At 40.9% G+C, this 21,729-nt stretch overlaps 1 gene segment (V, D, J or C); it reads right to left on the bottom strand.

Moving 5' to 3' along the window:
- The window catches only part of LOC140203965 (Ig heavy chain C region-like), a 32,407-nt gene extending 12,954 nt beyond the window's left edge, over window positions 1–19,453 (bottom strand). The window contains 9 exon segments of the C gene segment in view: window positions 46–206; window positions 4,562–4,882; window positions 5,047–5,367; window positions 8,660–8,977; window positions 10,700–11,002; window positions 12,021–12,341; window positions 17,604–17,874; window positions 18,637–19,235; window positions 19,347–19,453. Coding sequence covers window positions 46–206; window positions 4,562–4,882; window positions 5,047–5,367; window positions 8,660–8,977; window positions 10,700–11,002; window positions 12,021–12,252 — 1,656 coding nt within the window.
- Window positions 19,454–21,729: the final 2,276 nt, after the last annotated feature.

Raw genomic sequence — 21,729 nt, 5'->3', positions numbered from 1 at the left:
TAATGTGTTTGCTTCGGCTACTGGACCATTGAAAGTCGTTATTACCTTAATAGTCGTTGTAAATGCGCTGTACATCATACTCATCATAAAGAGGATCACAAAGACGAGAAGCGTTGAAGGAGAACAAACCTCTTCATCTAAGTTTACGAATACTTCTCCTCCACCGTCTGAATAGTCATCCAGGTCTTCCGGAATTTCACCGATTTCTGAAATCGAAATATATATTTTCTTAGGAAAGCAAAATACACTGCTGACCACTTCCCTTGAAGTACTTGTTTATCAGACCGTTCTGAACTTCAGATTTCAATTTAACATTCGTTCAATGGCATTTACTAGATACCGGATTCCAAACTTGCATGACTCAATTGGTTAGACCATGTCCTAACTAAAGAAAATAGTTCTATGCCGTCCTTGTCAATTTTACTTGATGTGCTTTTTAAAATTACTGATTACGGATCCACTCGATCCAGATTTCCGATAGTACATTCGCAGACGGTGAAATCCTTTTCTCTAGTTTAACTCTGGTACATGAGTGTCTAGAGCGAATTAGATTTAGAATTAATTAGGTGTTGAGGAAGTGGAATTCATCTTCCACATATAGGAAGTCGATTATATTCATCTGAAGACGTACAGTTCCATTTGTCATAATTGCAGTTAAATTCATGAAATTGACATCAAATGAGGAACAGGCGTTTGACGATATTCACCTCCACACTCCTAACATATTCCGAGCAGTTGCCTCCGTATCCCATCCCCATCGAGTAAAGGAAAGATATAATTCAATAAATACTGTGATATCCCTTTCTTCTGGCGAGCTTTACTTTATGTAGTTGCAGCTTGCCTTCTACTTGAGCGTTTTAATCTTCTAAATGCAAATTTATACTTCGCTCTTGGCGACTGCTTTAATCCGTGACATTTTAGTAATCTGCATGCATGAATTTCCTTCTTCTCTTTCGAATATCCACGGCTTCTAACACGCTGATGTTTTAAATATATTTTCACTTTTCCTCTAATCTGAGCACCTGACACTTTACAATCTTTGCCGCAACATAGCCCATTCTTTCATTCATTAATTATCCTTCATAAGATCACATTGTTCACAATGCTGTCAATATTATAGCCATCAGTCACTTGCACTTCTCTATACGGTCAGCTGAGCGGTTAATAATTGAGGAAAGGAGTGCTAAAGGGAATGCAATGGGCCCCTCCAAGCAAGACCATATAATCCTCAAAACTCACCTACCCGAAGCCGAGCCAAGATAAGAAGATACTTATATCACCACTCTAGATGTGAAATGAGAGATATCACCACTCCAGAATCATATTAGGGCTCATCTGGAATTCATAAGGACCGATACAGTAACATTGGATTGAATTCGACTGCAGATGACTCAACGATACTTACATAGCTACAAGTTACATCTCCTTGAAAATCTATTAACTATGGACATGCGACTGTCTATTGCAGCCTCTGTCTGTGTTTTCTTTATTTTTAGCACTACTGGTGCTTTCAAAATAAATTTGTTGCACATTATTTTCTCTCTCTCCCTCTCGGTTATCCATCCCATAGGCTCAGTAAAAAGGAACAGTGTGTGCGTGAATGTATTTTAGGTGAGTAGGGGGTTACAAAGTCCAAAGCCACCCTCTCGACATCCCCTCCCAGCGGGATGGTGGGGTCGAAGACGGCTGAGAGAAGTCCTGTTACAGTGAATGGCCAGACCAAGCTTCGATACAAGGGATTCCCTTTCCGCACTTCACGGCAGGTGTTTGCTAGATGGCCATTGACCCTGCGAGAGGGTTCACCAGCCCTTTGACAGGTCTTGTTTTTCGTCCTGCAGGGTGTCTAGCCACCCTCCTCACCAGTCAAGTCTGGTGGTGGAGCTAGTTTAGTCGCCGACCACCCGACCATGCCACAGGTAGTACTGGGTTACATGGAGCCAGTAGCACTCAGACGAGTGACCTGACAGTATCAACGTATTAACCGGTATGTTTCAGAATTATTGCAAGGAGTTAAAGGACACCAATACAGTGCAGAATTAGGACTATTAGGATAGGTCGCCAGAGATTCATTTGCCCGTTGATGTTCAATTTGTCTTGCACAGCAAAGGAAAGCGCAGGGAGGAGTGGAGCAGTTAGTACTCACTGACTTGTAGTTATTTAGTATATCACTGTACCATTCACCGAAAAAATATCTCAGGGAATATTTAGCAGCAAACGCCTTGCGGTTTTAAAACGCATGATCTAAATATCTAGATTTAAGTAGCATATCAATACAAATAGATGAGAAAAGGTGCAGACAGTTCTTGAACTATTTGCACTATTTGGGACTTCCACATGACTGCCCAAAAATGGGTTCACCTTGAGATATCTGGTCGGGCTCAACCAGATTGAGAGGTCAAGGTCGAGGCTGTGGAAGCTCTGAATTTCAAGATAAATATGTTCACAGACAGACTTTGGCAGATCTTTAACTCATGTACGTCGATATGCATAGGGAAGATAAGCCAAATACCCTATCTGCTGGAACACGGTGATACACCCTCTGTTGTATAAAAGGGCTCTCGGGAGGGAATTGCCACAGTTGTGGGTGCTCAGAAATAATGCAAGGATAAGCTTGTAGTGGCCGTTCAGTTGATACAGACGTAGAAGCAGGTGTAGAAGCAGGTTATAGCGAACATGGATATCTATTTCCGTTTCAATCAATTACAAGGAATAGGGATGGTGCCAGGTGAATGATTTTTGTATTCGCTGATGTCGAAGGCTTCGGTCTTCTTCATTCTCTTGAGCACTGGATGAAGTATACTCAGCGTCAAAGGTCAAATAGAGCATGGACTACAATGTTATTTACTTAGCATCAGGTATGTTCCTGCTTGAAATCAGCAACCAAGCATCACTTACTGTATTCATAAATATTCCCCATGGAAACGGTAAAGCCATAATCCAGAAGTAAGAAGAGATACTATTGAAGGAAATTTCTTGGCGAATTCTGGATAGACTAAAGTGAAATCTGAAAACCAGCAGCTTAGTTGATCTTTTCACATACGTTTTTGGCATAAACATGATCTATAACTTTGCCGAAGTAACTGTTCTCGGCAGAATCTCAGAGTGTGACGGAAGAGACGCACAAGAGTGAAATTAATCAGCTGGCTGAGTGGTGCCGCAACAACAACCTTGCTCTCAACATCAGTAAGAGAAAGGAATTTATTGTCGACTTCAGAAAGGGGAAGGCGAAGGAACACACGTCAGTCCTAAATGAGGGGTCAACAATGGAAAGGGGTGAAGTTTAAGCTCCAAGACGCCAGTCTCTCTGAATATCTATCCAGATCCCAAAACATAGATGCAAATTGGAAAAAAAAACGGCCAGTGTTATATTTCATTTGAAGTTAGAGAAGATTTGGTATGTCACCAAAGCCACCACTAATCTTCTGCGGAAGGCTAACATTCTAATCAGTCGAATCATCATCAGGTATATAGGCGCTACCGCAAAGGATCGGTAAAAGATGTGGAGGGTTACACCCAGATCCTTCATGGGCACGACACTCCCCAACATTGAGAACATCTTCAAAAACAGATACTTCAAAAAATTGGCAACTGTCATTAAGGAATCCCACTCCCACCACCCAGGACACCTCTTTCCACTACTGTCACCAGGGATACAGGGGCAAGAAGGCACGCACAAAAGATTTCAGGAGCAGATTTCTTTTCCCTTCACCAACAGATTCTAAACAATCCGTGAACTCATGAACATAGCTCGCTTGCTTTGCTCTCTTTTATCGCTTTCTTATTGTAATTTTTAATACGTTTTATGTATTGCATTATGCTGATGCCGCAAAACAATAAAATTCACGACATATGTACATGAAAATAAACTTGATCCTCATCCTTATTCCGAGCTGTTGTCAATGGACCTTTTCCTTTCAAAGTTCAGATGAGAGGTACGGATGCACGAATAGTCCATCTGTCAAACTAGATCTCGAATGTAATCTCCATGAACTGCTAGGATCTGAATAACCTCAGTAATTTCCCCCACATCATTGCCTCTCCCGTCACCCTGCCATATTTGCAATATGTCAGAAGGAAAGAATAGAAGTATACCAGATATATGAATGAAGCGAATATATAAAACCAAATCATGGGTTACTCTGAGTTGCAAAGATAAGAGAACACACCTGGAAGCTAAGAGGTTTTCATGCTGAATTTATTTCAATGTAATGTGGCATACAGAATAAATCGCTATCTGCTATCGATTCCGTGACTTACTAATATCTCCGAAGCACTATATTTTCAGAATCACTGTAACGTTAAAAACATTCTAATGTTGTCGAGAGCTCATCACAACGTTAACGAACTGATGAGATTAATGGAATATTTCACTTGTGGTGGGATAATCTGAAGAGTGAATGCCATGCGTAGTCTTTTGTAAATCAGTAAAACGGAAACTCAAACAGCTACGCAGTAAGCAAGAAACACTTCCGAAGTATTAGTCATTGAATCAAGCATAATTAGTCGCACAATTTAAAGCTGTCAGTTAGTACGAGTGACACGTTAACTAAAGTAGGTTTACCATGGGATTTACTAATACTTCTGACTAAATGTGTTGGTAACGACGGATGTCCAACCAAACAACGATAGGTGGTTCCCTTCTCCCAATCTTCTGCGCTGATCCTCAGTTTGCTAGTAACCGAGTTGGAGCCCTTTTCTTCATTGCTGTTAAATTGGATGGAGTTACCGGAAGGTAAAAGAGTGTCATTGGCCATCCAGCCGACGTATATATCTTCCGGATAAAAACCGGTCGCAAGGCAAATTAGGGTAGCTGCTTCCTCGGCTTGAATCTCCTCAGCTGATGGGTACAAGAGGTAGACTTTCGGACGGTGCACTTCAGTAACTGGAATAGAAAAATATATGTTCAATTAGTTTCGTCTATGATTTGCAGATTACTCCGTAATACTCCAGATTAGAGGAGATTTTATTTACTATTCATGAATGTCACTGTCCAACAGTTTATCTAATGCACTCTGTGGCCTCAACACGGCGCTTAATTGCACTTACCCTTAGTTTTTTTGGTGGCGATTGTCAGCGGTGTTGGCAGATCACGGTCTTCTACGAAGCACAGGTATTCGGTTCCACTGTTCCACTCCTCTAAACTGACCTTCAGTTTGGTGACGATGACGGATTTACTTCCCCTCCACTCTGGACCGTGTGTCTTTACTCCGTTGATTCTCCGACTTCCATTTACTCGCCAAGAGACTGTGACATTCTGTAAATCTGCGTAAACCACTTCGCATATAATTGTCGCTCTCTGAAGCGTCCAAATCTCTTCAAATGAAGGCTTTTTTATGATGACATTAATATCAGCCTCATGACAATCTTCTGGCAAAAAAGTGGGAATGGTTATTTTCATTTTATGATATTAAAGATGTGGATTATTACAACTGTAATCAGGTCACAGTCGCTCATAATCCCACACTCTGCATTTCTCAGTGTTTTTTTTTTTCTTTTGCTTCGCTAATACCGTTCTTCCTGCCTTATCAGCTTGATTCCTCTGATTTCTTTAGATGATATCCTAAATGATCCTCCCGTTTATTTATAACATAGCGCAAAGATTACATTAACACGAATTTAACCCTGACTACATTCGGGAATGCAAACGTTCACCATCAGATCAACAGAATACTGAGGGAAAACGTGGCTCATTGGCCTGAACGTGACTGCATTGGAAAGGATTCGCACAAAATAGGCAAAAAGTTCGTCTTCCGGTTTCTATTGTGATGTCGAAACAAATTGACTGAATAGGGTAAATAAGCGTAGAGCTATACTCAGTAAAAACTACCAAGTTTGACTGTTTTTTCCCATTACGAACGGAGTAGAATGCTGTTCAAAATAAGGAATTCTAACGAGAGCGCTGCTGTGTGGTTAGCATTCAATACAACCAACAATTTATGAACCCAGGACTGACTGCTATGTCCTCAATACCTTCCATCATATTTTGTTGGAACGACTCCACTAGAAATAGGAAAACTTGGCAGTAAAGTGAAACACTGTCTCTGTAGGCTACCACGTGTCACAAAATATAATAGAACCATGTATTCGCAGCGATCTCTTGCCGCATAATTGATCCTGAAAATTACAGAAGTCTACTGCAATGTATGAACCGACAACTGCAATATTTATTTCCCAACGCATTCCAGAAACAGAATTAAACAGAGCTATTAAAATACAGTAAAAAATTTGGCAGAATAATTCACTTTCAAATGTGTACAGGCCTTTAGTATTTTTGTTTTAATATTTTAATGTCGTTTCGATGCAGCTGGCAAGTTCATGATTTACCTGTCAGGCATGCTTAGCCTTGAGAATGTGAGCTACTTTCTTGAACTATTTTAATGCTTCTGGTGTAGCGTGATGTGCACTCATTTTGAGTAGTACAGGATGTAACCCATCGAAACTGAAGTGAAGGCGCTATACGGCATTTCCAAGTCAGGATGTGGTGTGCATGGAAGAAGAAAACTACCCGTGTATTTGACGCCCCTGGTCATAACGATATCTTGTGTTTGGGAAGTACTGTCTGAGTAGCTCAGGTGAATAAAAGCAGTCTATTTTGTACATGTTAAACCTTACAGCAACCATTTACCAGAAGCGAATGAAATAAGGGTTTACGGTCGTAAAAGCAGCGACCGGTACTGGGGCCTCAGCTGCTCTTAATCTATTTCCATGATATTACGGTTGGATATACTGTAATATGTATATTTGCTGGGAAAACAAGCTGAGATCTCTGAGAAGGATTCCTGGAAAATTTGGTGGGATATGGACAAGAAAATAATTTGCTAATACTTAGCTAATTGGTGGAAAACGTGAGGGTACTAACTTAGGACAAATGAATAGAACGATAGTGTATTCTATAAATAGTCGGAGACTGAAGAATGTTGGGGTTCGTAGTTGTCAGCATGTTCTTTTACGTAATGCATTGAATATCTAGCGCAGGTTGTTACAGTTTCTTTTAAATATTGTCTGGAACTAATGTCATAGCAATTTCACTTCCACTTGCCACATAGATCTTTCCGCAGCAATACGTGGACAGCTTCATTTGATAAGGAGTTGTGATTTGAGTTGAGCAATATGCATACATAAGCAACCATCTGCCATTATCACGGGAAGAAGTTAACATTCATGAAATTCCGAAAGGGTATTTAAAACCTGCCCTGAGAATCTAATACGATGATGTTATTGCGCCTGTACAATGATTTTCATCATTTCCTTTGGGGCAATTTATGGCTCCAACCATTGCCAACCGACAACACAACGCCAAGGTAGCGCAGAGGCAGAGCGACGTTATTACAGGTCGGAGCGTTCTGGAGTTCGGAGTTCAATGCCTGTACCATTCTGCAAGAGGTCTGTAAGTCCTCCCGGTGGAATGCATTGGTTTTCCCGGATGCTCCGCTTTCCTAACACAGTCAAAATACCGACTGGGTAGGTTAATTAGTCATTGTAAATTGTCTTGGATTAGGATAGGGTTAAGCGGGGTTGTGCAGCTGCTGGGGCGTTGTGCCTCGAACGGCTGGAATGGCCTACTCCGCGTTGTATCGCTAAATAAATGTATTGTATTTCACTGTATAATAAGATCTAATTGTCCAAACGATTCACGCAACTAGTTTTGCTTTGCATGTTCCTGTCAACTACATGTCAGTTTTTCCGTAAAAACGGCTATGGTCTGAACTCCGTACAGCGTGGAATGAACAGTCCTTGTAGATATTCGTGGATGGCATTGTGCGCTGTTGTGAGATCAGGGCCGAGCATCATCAACACCATGCGAGATGAAAATAAACTGGCCATAAATGTGGATTCACTCTCCACACCGAGAAGCATATCTATTTTCCTGTTCCATCGAAGATGTATCTACCTATCTATCTATCTATCTATCTATCTATCTATTTAATTACTTACTGATTTTGAGATATACGCAGAATAGGCCCTTCCGGCCATTCGGGCCGCACCGCCAGCAACACCCGATATAACCCTGGCCTAATCACTGGACAATTCAGAATGAACAACAAATCTACTGCCCGGTACGTCATTAGACTGTGGAAGGAAACCGGAGTACCACGAGGAAACCCACGTATTCCACGGGAGAATGTACAACTTCTTACAGAGAATGTTTCTCACCAATTATTCACGCCGGTCATGTCGGAGATTCATCACTAAAGCACCACTCTATCACTTGCAAGTTATTAGTATGCTAATTCTTATCTATTGATCATATTGCACTCGACCTTAAATAAGTTTGTTTACAAGTGTGGTCGATTGGTGTATGATCTTAGAGTATAATTAGAACGGCCAAGAATGGCTCCGTTTCCCGTGTCATTCATCAAATAATATTTTTCCACGTTCTTCCAGCTTTGCCCTATTAAGATCGTATTGGTGAGGCATTTTCACATCATAGTTCAGTTTGTCTCCGCAGGTTCAACAGGGATCCGATTATATAACACTAATTTTAGTTGACACTCACATATGTTATTGTATCGGACCGTCGGAGAGGTCTGATTACTAATACAGTACTACAGTAATGATCGTTTCAATCTGCTCATTGCCGAGCTTTGTTGTATTTTTATCTCTTGACTAGGATGTAAAGCACGGAATGGATGTGAGCCTTTTGGCAAATTGTACTTACTTTTCGAGGTGCTGATGTTTGCTTTCACAGTAGATTGTGAAGGTGGGTGCGTGACGACACAGGAGTATGTTGCGTCCTTCTTCCAATCGGCTGAAGTCAAGTAAAGGAGGCTTCTGGTGTTGAAGGTCATATCCTGTTGAAGTGCAGTGGGGAAGCTGGTAGCGTTAGCGTAGAATGCGGCTCCGTCCTTCTGCCACAAAACGGTTATGTCATCGGGGTAGAATCCCGTTATCATGCATGTGAGCGTAACGATACCCGCAGTCTGAATCTCCTCTGCAGACGAGGGCATGAGGCCTACCCTTGGTTCCACTGCTTTGGCTGCAAGAGAAGGTCAACCAGTGTTAATCTCCAAAAACTGTTTTTCCGAAATGTGGTTGAAGCGAAACGGTGCAAATACACAGCAAGAATTGTAGTACCTGCGATGAAGGAAACAGTGGCTCTTTTTGCATTTGGCAAGTTTCCTAACTATGCGCTGGTCAAGTTGTTTAACGTTCCGTGGTGAGCGGTCTTATTGTTAGTGAGCCGCTAAGGGTAATGGTGATGATAACTTTCTGTTTTGGAGTGTATCACGAGCGCGAACCACTGTCCTAAGAGCTTTGTTGTTTGTGATATAACAATTTGTATGTGCATATAGAAAATAAGATTTCTGTGCTCATGCATAAGACAACACTTGGTGGTGTTTTGAATCGTCATGACGGGTGCCCAAAGCTGCTTCAATACTGATCAAATACAATGTTAGATTGTGCGGCAGCAGATGGACAAATGCGTGTCGATGCAGTTTGGCAACTGAAGAAGGGGGTATCCCGTGAATTGAAAAAAATTGCTCGTTATTAAGGAATATTTATGAACAGAGAGATACATGGATTTAAGTCCATAGTTCCCTGAAAGTGGCAGCAACAGTAGTTGGTGGGTTGACAAAAGAAGACGGTATACTTGCTTTCACAGGTTAGGATTAGCATATGAAATTTAGGTCGCTCTGTTTCAACTTTACTAAACACTAGTGTACTCGATTTTGTAATGTCTAGTCGCCTCGTTGTAAGGTGAATGGCATTGCGCTGGAAAGAATGCATAAGAGATTTAACCGTATGTTAACTGGATTGGAGAACGTCAGTTATGGGGAGTAATTAGAATCGTTGGGCTTGTTATTTTCTGGAGTGAAAGAAACCGAGTAGTGACCCGATAACGCCACGCAAAATTATCAGCAACGCGGGTAAACTAAGTAGACAACAGCATTCGTATGTGTAGACTATGAAATCCAAACAGAGTATGTGTTTAAGTTGAGTGGAAGGAGCTTTAAAGGGTACCTTAACGTCAATGCATTTGGCAAACATTTAGTCGTTCACTGAAATAGGAAAGACATTGAAAGAATTTCTTTTTCTGTTGCTGAAAATTGGATTGAGGTAGACGTGAAACATCTTTGAACATTGGGGTCGGAGGGCCAACTGTATTTCTGTGCAGTGTTTTATGACTACAACTTTTTAGAGGGGTAGTACAAGGATACAACTATTAGAATGCCTGCTGCAAGTCTCCAGAAACTTTGATTTCGATCATCACCTGCTCTACTGGAGTTTATACGATTTATACCGGTGAGAGTTTTGTTTTAAGTTCTCCGATTTCCATATCGAACATCATGCCAGTGCTAGCCACGTCGACCACCAAAACCTACTCTTAATATAGAGTAGAATCTGCAAAGAGTTGTTGAAGCTATGAAACAATAAAATAGACCAAAGTGGAATTCGCTGAATGAGTGCTGAAGCGGGCTTGGTTTCTGTCGACCGAAGGGTCTGTTCCAATGCTGTCGGGTCCTATGACTTCAACAAATCATGCGACGAAATCTTGGGTGGAACGCTATCGGTGTACCACTTGTCAGAAAACCTGTCTTCCCTTGAATAAGATAATGCATTATGACTCTAGCAGAGGGCAACCCGTTCACCATCATGCCTGTTTTCCTCTGAATACTGCTGCCCGGTATCCAGCAGTTTTTGTTCTTCTTTCTGCACCTACACTGCTTTGCATTTCGATTGTTGTTATTGCACCCACCTTTTGCGTTTCGTGTCCTTTTTGATTGGGGAGCAGCTGATTGATTGTCCTGCACCGAGCAGGAGTATTCTACCCCGCTGTCCCACTCGGCCACGCTGCTGGTCAAACGGCCGACTGTCACGTACTGACTCCCGATCTTTGCTGCTTGTTCTGTTTGAACGCCATCAGCCCTTTCCTTTCCATCCACTGTCCAAGAGATGGAAACCTCAGCTGGAGTTGTGGCGATCACTTCACACACCAGTGTGGCGGTTTTGTTTATCCATATTTCTTCAACGGTAGGATCTCTGAGAAATAATGCGAATTCTAGAAGAGATAATTGATAGGACTCATGAGGAATCTGAAGTTTAGAAAAGATTTCAATTTAATAATAACCTGCTACACGTTAAGAGCTTAAAGTGGAATTTGTTCATTTTTAATCATGCGTAAGTCGTCTTTTCGGGACCCCGTGAGTCAGATGCTACTCTTCTATATTGAAAAGAAAGGAAATGGTTGAAAATGAATAACATATCGTCATTCATAAATAAGTGTGGCGAAGGATAGAGGGAGAGATACAGCCGGACATCCCCGGAAAGTACGACAGTGATGAAACACCGGCGTGGGGAAGGGGCAGTGGCTTGTTGCAGAACGGTCAATGGGATGCAGCGAGACAGAGAGATTGACTGAAGGAGGACAGAACACAGAAAGCTAGAAGATGTAAGTGAACGTTAGATGGAAAGAAGTGCTAAATACATATGCAATGTTCGATCTATTTATGCAAGAATGAAGGACCAGTTTACCACGAGGTTTAACTGTCTGATAAGTCGAGTGGCTGCCTCGACTACTTTCTTCCTTTCATTTATTTATTTTCCAAAACTTTCACTATTGCATGCTGATACCAGCTACAGATATAACACACCAGTGAAAATTAATGTGCTGTTAAAATAGAAAGTTAAAGGCGATCACGGAAGATTTTTTTTTTTTTTTTTACCGCCCCTTTCCTGTACTTATCTTTTAAGATGTCCGGATTCCTTAGAACCATTTCAGATATCCAAATTCTATTAGATGCATTAACATCATCAGAAATCAATATTCGGTGATGTGCCCTGACGTCTTCTGACTATACTTCGCAAGATTTCCTTGCAATTCTTACCTCTGATATTTGATGTTTGCTGCCTAAACATTCCGAATCACACTCTTATCTGTCCCTTATCCCAACTTGATGATGAACTTTAGTAGTCTAGTTATTTTAAAATCTTGTCCGTAGATGATTACAGCCCACTAAATGAAATACTGAGGACGAAAGTGGAAATACTGCACCTATGGACTGGGAACTGCTTCTTACCTGACTCAGCTCGTATTTCTTTGCGGATGTTGCTGCTGGTTGCAGAGTGGGATACTTGGCACGAGTACACAGCACCACTGGCCCATTCGTTTACAGGCACTTTGAGAACACTTGCTGAGGTAAACGTTTCGCTTGAACTTTCAGTGGAAGAAGTGGTGGTAAAGCCGGACTGTACGGCTTGTCCGTTTTTCTGCCAGGTCACTGCGATGTTTTCAGGTAGGTATTCGCTCATGAGACAAATCAATTCCACAAAACCTTGTGCTTTTTGTTCGGCAGTTGCAGAATAGACAAGATTGATGTTTGGTGGGGACGGTTGTTGTGCTAAAATTAACAAAAACAAAAGTCTTTGAGATGATTGGATCAATTTTACGTTGTTCTTCTGACAACCTGTAAGGCATAAGACAGCTACAATATTCTTTGCATCATAGGAATCTCTACATGTCAAGAGCTACCTTTTGGCTGAAGGGATGACTGAAGCCGAGATATTTCCTTCAACATAATGGTATCACAGCTTATGGTGATTTTTTTTTATATACCTTGAATGGTACTTTGAAATTTCGCCTGATTACTCTTCGTCGTATCAAAACTGTTGTTAGCCGTACAAATCAACTAGAGGAGAGAGATTGAAAATCTAACTGTCAGAATAACATCTCTCACTCAAAGTCAGCAAGACCAAGGAGTTGATTATTGACTACAGGAGGAGAAAACCGCGGGTCCATCTGCAGGTCCTCATATAGTTGTCAGAGGTGGAGAGAGTTAGCAACTACAGATTCCTCTGCGTAATCATTTCAGAGGATCTATCCAGAGTCCAGCTGGTAAGTGCACTTAGAAAGAAAGCACTACTCTCTTAAAAGTTTGAAAAGATCCCGTATGTCATCGAAAACTTTGACAAACTTAGGTAGATGTGCGGTGGAGTGTATACTGACTGGTTGCATTAAGGTCTGATATGGAAATATCAATGCCCTGAACGGACAGTCTACAAAAAGTGGTCGTGAATACAGCACAGTTCATGACGAATGCAACCTTCCCCGCCATTAAGAGCATCTATACGCTGCGCTGTCGCAGGATTACAGCATTTATCTTCAAGTACCCTTAGGTTTCCGGCCACGCTCTCTTCTCGCTGCCGCCATCAGGAAAGAGGTACAAAAGCCTGGGTACCCAAACTAATTGGTTCTGAAACAAATATTACACCTTCAACATCAGGTTCTTCAACAGAAGGAATACATTACTCAATTTCGTTCCCCCTGACATTGAACTGTTCCCAGAACATATGGTCTCAGTTTTTAAAAAATGTTCATCTCATGTTTATGATATTTATTGTTTATTTATTTTATTTGTTTTTTTTCTGTTTGATTTACACAGTTTGTCTTTTGCCCTTTGGTTGTCCGTCTTAATGTGCGTGGGCTTTCGTTGATTCTGTTGTGTTTCGTGGTATTTGCTGTGAATGTCCGCAAGAAAATTAATTTCAGGGTTGTGTATGATGACGTATACGTACGTTGAAATTTGATGATGATAATGATGATGATATGTATTAGTCGCAGCAAAAACATGAGTAATATAGGCTTGTTAAATGGTAATCGCATCTGAAACGTCACCAGTCTGTCCATATTACAGAATATTGTATTTTATAGTCTGCACAATTTTCGACTAGGTTTACCTGAACGGGACAAAAGTTATCTTTCAACCTCAGCACGTTTCTATTTTTCTCAAACTGCAAGTTGCTGTTGATGATTGTTGAGGCGCACTGAATGTGGAAATCAACAATGGCAAGTTGACAGAGCTGAGATAGAGCTGGCAACAGATAACATTGATCATAATGCCACTTTAAATCTCCGAGTCCACCCAACCAATTAAGGATCCATTTTTACACTCCGGGAGACAATTTGCAGTGCCCGGTTCGATGACGGATTGATGTTATGTACTTGAATTTTCAGAAGGCCTTTGACGAGGTGGCACACATGAGTCTGCTGAATATGCTACGAGCCCATGGAACTGCAGGTAAATTCTAGCATGGAAGCAGTGGCCGCTTAGCAGGAAGCAAAGCGAGCCTTTTCTGGTTGGCTGCCGGTGACTAGTGGTGTTCCACAGGGATCTGTGTTGGGACCGATTCTTTTGTACGTTATATGTCAATGATTTGAATGATGTAATTGATAGGATTGTTGAAATGTTTGCAGATGATAAGAAGATAGGTAGAGGGGCAGGTAGTTTTGAGGAAATAGAAAGGCCACAGAGCGGCCCTTGATATATTTGGAGAATCGGCAGAAAAATAAATGGCAGTTAGAACACAGTGTCGAGAAGTGCATGGTCATACACCTTGATAGAAGAAATAAATGGGGAGAAATGTTGGCGCCAAGTGACTTGGAAGTGCCTGTTTAGGATTCCCTAAAGATTAATTTCAAGGTTGAAGGAAGAAAATGCAATGTTAGCATTCATGTCTAGGGGGCTAGAATATAAAACAAGGATGTAATCCTGAAACTTTATAAAATATTGTTGAGCCCTCAGATGGAGTATTGTGAGCAGTTCTGAGCCCCGTATCTTCGAAAGGATGTGTTGAAACTGGAGAAGGTTCATAGGAGGCTGACGAAAATGATTCCAGGATTTATTGGCTTCTCGCATAAAGAGTGTTTAATAGTTCTGGGCCAGTATTCGCTGGAATTCAGAAGAATGAGGCGTGACCTTATTGAAACATACCGAATGGCGAACGGCCTTGATAGAGTGGATCTGGGGAGCATTTTTCCTATAGTGGGAGAGTCTACGACCAGAGGACACAACCTCAAAGGAGACAGGCGCCATTTTAGAATGGATATGAGGAGGAATTTCTTTAGACAAAGAGTGGTGAATCTGTGGAATTCTTTGCCACATGAAGCTGTGGAGACCAGGTGTTTATGTATATTTACAGCTGAGGTTGATAGATTGTTGATTGGTCAGGATACGAAGAGGTATGGGGAGAGGACAGGAGATTGGGTAGGAGAGGAAAATTGGATCAGTCATGATGAAATGGCGGAGCAGACGCGATGGGCCAAATGGCCTAATTCTGTTCCTATCTCTTATGGTCTTATGGCTTTATGGAATGAAACTGAAGCAAACTCATGAAATGAGTAGTTTGCGTCAAATCCATTTAGTCAGGAAGGTGCTGGACTGCCCGTAATTGTCGCTACGTTTCCAGCGCATGCCCACATTCACTAAACCATAGCAGACATCTTTGGAATATGGCTGACATTGTAATAGGGCAATGCTAACTGCTCACTAGAATGACAAGGATAGGTGTTTGGGTTCAGAATATTTATAATAAGTCTCAATGATATGGACTAAGGCAACATGGATACTTAATAAGAGTTATGGAGAAGTGCAAGACCCACAGTAGCTTAGCCGTTAGCGCAACACCGTCACAACTCGAAGTTTCAGCGTACAAAGTTCAATTCTGATGCCTTCTCTAAGTAGCGTGCTTGTTCTCCCCATGACCGTGTGGGATTCCCACGTACTGTCATTTAACTCTATAGTCCAAAGTCATAACGGTTAGCAAATCGTCCTATGATTAGGCTAGGGTTACATAATTGAGTTGCAATAATCCTACATTAATTCATTTTGGTTTATTCGTCCCCAGACCAACATCAATCCCACCAAATTCTATCGTTGTTCTAAGCACTGTGGACAATATTCATTTGCCAATTAGCTAACCAACTGAACGTGTTTCGGATGTGGGAGGAAAATGGAGCATAAATATGGGATTCCCCGTTTAGGGCAGAGATTAGGTAAAGATTTCTTTTCTTTCACAATGTATTCCAAATATTGAAATTATTCAAATGCAGAATGAGAAAATTGGAATACCTTTTAAAGCAAAGATCCTTGCGGACATGCAAAGCAAAAGGTAATCGCATATTACAGAAGGAGGGGAGATACAGAGCTTATAATAAGACTGAGGACAGTGAAGTGAAAGAACAGTCCAATACACTTTATTGGACTGAGAAACAGGTTCCATTCCATTGAAAAATAGAAGGGGTGTTGTTGGTGTTTCTACGTATTTAATACATTCACCCTCTGGTACTCTTCTCAAATGCCGATTCCTTCCCAGTTTCTCAGTTAAGTGCATGGAATGGGTTGTGCCTGATGTATGAGAAGTTCCTTCCCCAATAGGATCAAAAACCAAGGGCAAGGACTGCATCGGGCCGGGCAGACGGAGTAATACACCACAGCGCTGTATACGAACAAAGACGATTTGTTTACTTGCCTATTTAACAAAAAAAAACACGGGAATTGTACTGGGTTCCCACAAAACTCCATAAACAACGAAACTCAGCGGACTTCTAAACACGACTAAGCTCGGACAAATGAGCTTCACAGCATGTTTAAAATTAGGAAAGATGAAGCAAGCAATCAGCAATAAGGTCAAGTAAACTGGACGAATGATAGATTTTTTTTTCAAATTGCTTCCCTGACATTTGTGGGTCCCATAGTAGTGTCAGAGGTTTGCTTTCATTTGTGTTTGTTTTGGGGAGGAACTACTTGTAAATGCTCTCATTCAATTGACTGATGAAAAGTAAAACCCGTTTCTCAGCAATGTTTCCACTGCAACCTATATTTTAGCAGACTGCTTCAATGACGACAGTTTTATCGTTTGTACCACAACACAGTCTGTTTAACACTGTACACCTTTATAATTGGTGTCTTGAGCGACACTAACACATTTAGAATGTCATTCACTTAGATCTGGAGTGTAATTTTTAATTACATGTAGCACCGTGGCAATTGACAAAAGTATTCAGCGAGAAGTTAGAGTCTTGATACTATTGTGCCCTGCTTTCAAAGACGACATTAATTATGTTGAAATTCATTCAGTATCTATTCTGGCCTTGCGCACAGACCTTTCGCCTACTTCTGCCCTCCCTGAACATCCTGACGATTGACACTAAAATATAACCAAAGTTATAGAGTCCAACGATTCTGACAACGTAAAAATATGTTTAATCCTGGTCTTCCAGATGTATAGATTTGTTAAAGCCTGTTATGCGTTTCTAAATAGAGGACATTTTCTCTTCTATTCCAGCTAAATGACAAGTTTTTTCGCAACGAGTATATGTTTTAACAACCCCTCGAAGTATCAAGTTATTAATCTATTGATCCCTTTCTGAACGGAAACCTATTTCATCTTCAAAGTTCTTTCTGCTTGGGTCTACGACCATTGCAGAGTAAATCAACACGCAAATATGCCAAGATATGAAGACATGGCACTTATATCAATACAGCAGGTAATACTTTAAAGTAACCGTCGGACCGGGGTAGGGTGCAGCAGGTCGAGGGGAATTTGTGCGCTTCAATTCGTAAAAATACTCCAAGTTCAATTTTCGTTTTTTTTTTTTTTTAAAACGAGCGAAAGTATTATCTTGGGAGGATAGAGGCGTGTACTTCAATTCTTTTGGGGTTCTTAGTCAATAAACGTGTTTCTAATGAAATGCTTATACTCCAAAATAACATTATCCTATTGCCTTTTTCAGTTTGCATCATTTAAACGAGAATATATTTATACTTCACCTCGGGGAAAAGTACGTGCTTTCTCAAAATGTAATTTTAAAAAATGTTACTTACCAGGTAACACAATCAGCTTTGTGCCAGCTCCGTCATAGTAATTACAACACAATGATTAACTTCCTATTCAGCGCAATTCAAAAAGTAAGCATTATAGCTGAAATGTAGACGGAGGCTTTCCACAATAATACAGGAACAAAGTGTTGACCAATATATTCCATTTCCTTCAGTTTCACTTGCCCTTGTATTTATTCAGTGCACTGTAAACGCATGTGATAATAAAACTGGAATTTCGCTGTTTGAGTATCAGGGACTGTAAGTAGAATTCAACCTAAAGGAGAAGTAAAATTGTATGAAAAACTATGTTGAGTAACATCCATGCACGTAAAGGCATATTTTGTAATCCCTTTTACAAATAGATGAGCTTAAAAAATAAAACTGTCTCGGAGGTTTGCGCTATGGCTTAGACTACTGTGGCACAGTACTGGCACATCAGTTCACATGAGTACAATAACCTCCTTGTTGGAAATGGCGCATAAATCCGTCAGATAATCCCATACGTCCATGATACGACGGTAGGGGTCATGAATGAAATCGTTGCACTGGTCTGTTTAAATCCCGTCGATAATAGCTCTCAGCCAGGTAGATAATATCAAGACGTTGTTATTAATATGATGATCACATATGTACTGCAATTACACAAACATATAGAGCAAGGCTGCGCTTTGTATACCATTCTCTGGCAGAGATAAAGAATGTTTGTATGAAAGCAGTTTTAGTCCCTAAAGGAATACCTTGCATTAATTTTGCATTAATAACCGCCGAGACGATTTATGCATGACCGGGACTGAAGATTCATCACTGTGACAACACCCATCCACACAGTCATTGATACTAGTACTGAAAGGTTCCTTCTACATTAATACAAGAAACCGAGGTCACGGCGCAAATTACACTCTAGCTTAATTTCGCATTATTCTATACAACTTATTTTATAACCAATAATCCTTCGAAAATAGTGTACGGTTTTATACATTGTATATCTGCATTGTACAGTTCATGAGCGGGTTAACATTGACTTTTCTCCAATTACCAAATGCATTGGTGGTTTTTGAATTGCAGAGTCCGTGTTTTGGATCACTGTGACAGTATATACTGGCACAGTGGTTGATTCAATAGCAATAAGGTCTCCATTTACATAACTCTGGGAGAATACTGACGCTGCACCTCCAACTGCGTCCACTTGGATATAAGCGGCATTGTGACTGTCGCCAACTTAGTACTAATGTACGCTCGCTCTACAGCGGAATCAACTGCTGCTCAGTAATTTTATTTTCCATAAGGGCGAAGCAGTCAGAGATTCTCGCGTGAAAGATTTTCAAACTTTTTGAATTGGCGTGTGCTCAGCTTCGTTACTGTGGTCTTTAGCTTTGCAAAAATACGTGGCCGTGTCTTCAGCGATTAGGTTTCTGATTTGCAGGGAAAAGGACTTCGTTGGCTTGTTGACTGATTCCGTATATCGTCCTCCAATAGATAGCCTCTCCCAATCCGATCGACCCGGTCGTTGGATGAACCATGATGTGTCATACAGGCCACAGTAAGCATCTCTTAAAACACAGTTGATGGTCAGAGTTTCGCCTGGTTGTTTTGTTGCTTCTCTTGGTGTCTGTTCTACCGATACACTGAAGGCATCTGAAGGGAGGAAAACATACTTAATCATCGCATATCTGAAGCAGCACAGGATTTAACAACGCAACGGCAATATAGTAACCATTATTCTCTTTAAAACTTAACTGCACTTACTCGGCAACCAGGTTAAAAATATCGAAACACATAAAATATTCATCGTTCCTTCACGACCTGAAAGCCTGCTAAACAGAGAAGGTTCCAGACATCAGCGCAGGCTGTCTGTGAAACCTTGTGGAGAAGCAAAGACTTTATAAGCCTCGAGAGTCTGGCCTCATTTGCATAATGCAGAATGACTGCACATTTACTACGATTATAGCTTGGATAATGATATGCATTATACCGTATCCGATAATTACATCGGTAAAATATATGACGCATTAACTTGAATGTATGGATAGAAATTTAGAGAAAGATCTTCATTGCTTCCTTCCATCGCACTGAATGTATTTCTCTTTGCTCTGTTATATGGAGAGAGCTTCGCAAGTAGACGTTAAAAGTCTAATGTTCATTATGACACAGGAAATACTCTAAACCAATTCAGTTCATCACCACGAATAACTAAAGATTATTCCTATTGATGCAGACAAACTGAGCACATCCTTGTCTCTCTAATTTGCTTCCTCTATTCACCAATGGTAGTCAACATGAATCTGATGCCAGCCCTAGTAACAAAATCTGAGCCGAAATTTATTATCAATTGTGGTTTAGTGACTTCGCCTGCAATGTGCGTGGATAGTAACGAAGCAACACACAAGATACTGGAGGAACTCGACCAGACAGAAAGCATTGAGATGAAAAAACTCAGATCTGCCTAATTTAGGGTAGTAATCGGAGTTATTTCTGATCCGAAGACAGAAAGGAGATGGATTTAGGGACGAAGATTCTATCAGATTGTTCATTGTGTAGGGATTTGTCAAATTCGAACAACATGGCAAACTACGGACGACATTCCATAAGGATGTCAAAGGGAGAAGATGGGCAGTGAATATGATAAATGATTAACTTCTGAGGGTAGCCGATATGCATAAAATACATAATTTTAATGGAATATATAACTTCTTGGGAAGAGTGGATAGCGGCATACGTGGCAAATTTCGTCAAGAAGATAAAGAAAGCATGCTTAAGGTTTAGGGAGATAAAATCGAACAGTGATACTGAAAAAATATAAATAAGACAGAAAAGAATTGAATAAGAAAATTAGAAGAGCGAGTGAGAGAGAGAGAGAGAGAGAGAGGTGGGGGGAGAGAACGAGAGAACGAGAGAACGAGCCATATTTTGGCAAGTCGGATACATACATTAAGAAACAAAGATTACTCGGTGGAGGATAGAACCATTCATGGATAAAGTAGGAAGCATGCTTTTGGAGAGCGATTATGAGCGTTCAGTCCTAAGGTGTACTTTGCATATGTTTTACCAAGGGGAGAGAATTAGAGGGTAGTGAGACCAGAGTGGAGCATGCTAATTTGCCAGGACATTTTGAGATTAGGAATATCTTTAAAATCATTCGTCTTGAAGTGTTTGCAGGGCCTATTGAAGTATTCTAGAGAAAGGCGAGAACGGTGATTGCTGGCGCCATGACCAACATATTTGTACAAGTTCAACTTGAAGTTCGTTTCTTGTCATTTGAGTGCACATATAGACAACCAAACGAAACAACGTTCCTCCGGACGACGTTGCATCTACACAACATATATCACACACATACAAAACACCAAAGTATACTATAAATAAGTTAGCAAATTATAATTATAAATGTATGTAGTAATGCAGAGCACAGATAAATAGTAAACAGTACAGTAAGCAGTACGCTGTCCTAGAGACGATACATAGGTGTTGGTTGGGTATTCATTATTCTCACACCCTGAGGGAAGATGCTGTTGGGTGCCGGGGGCGTGGGGGAGGAATGTTGGTCCTTTATTCAGGAATGGAAATGGTGTTAATCTGGAAATAATATATTGGTGGATCTTATTGTCGGTGGTAGGGAAACTAATGTAGAGGATTCTTAGAAATAGTGTTTACGAGCATTTGGAAAAGCATAGCCTAATTAGGGATCATCAGCCTAGCTTTGTACGAGGCAGGTCATCTCTTAGTATCAGTACTGAAGGTTTCGAGAAGGTGATGGAGATGATTGATGAAGGTAGAGAGTTAGAATATGTCTACGTGGACTTTAGGGAGATATGCGAGAAAGCCACTCATGGGAGACTCGTACAGAAGATTAAGAAGCATGCTATCCATGGTGACTTGGCCGTTTGGATTCATGACTGTATTACCTACCGAAGACAGAGTGTAGAACTTGATTGATGGTTCTGGTTGCAAGTACGTCACTAATGTTGTTCCGTACCAGAACCTCCGACGTTAGTGATGAGATACACAGTGGCGTGCATTTAGTCCATGATGACAGACGAAAAAAAAAGCTCGTTAAGCTCGTTTAATTCAACAGCCGATTTTATTGGGACAAGCACCGGGCGCTATGTCCCGAGGAGAAACCCACTCAGTC

The sequence above is a fragment of the Mobula birostris genome, chromosome 10 (genome assembly GCF_030028105.1).
Source record: "Mobula birostris isolate sMobBir1 chromosome 10, sMobBir1.hap1, whole genome shotgun sequence".
Lineage (NCBI taxonomy): Eukaryota > Metazoa > Chordata > Chondrichthyes > Myliobatiformes > Myliobatidae > Mobula > Mobula birostris.
Note: the sequence above shows the minus strand (reverse complement) of the source record. Positions and strands in the feature narration are given on the sequence as shown.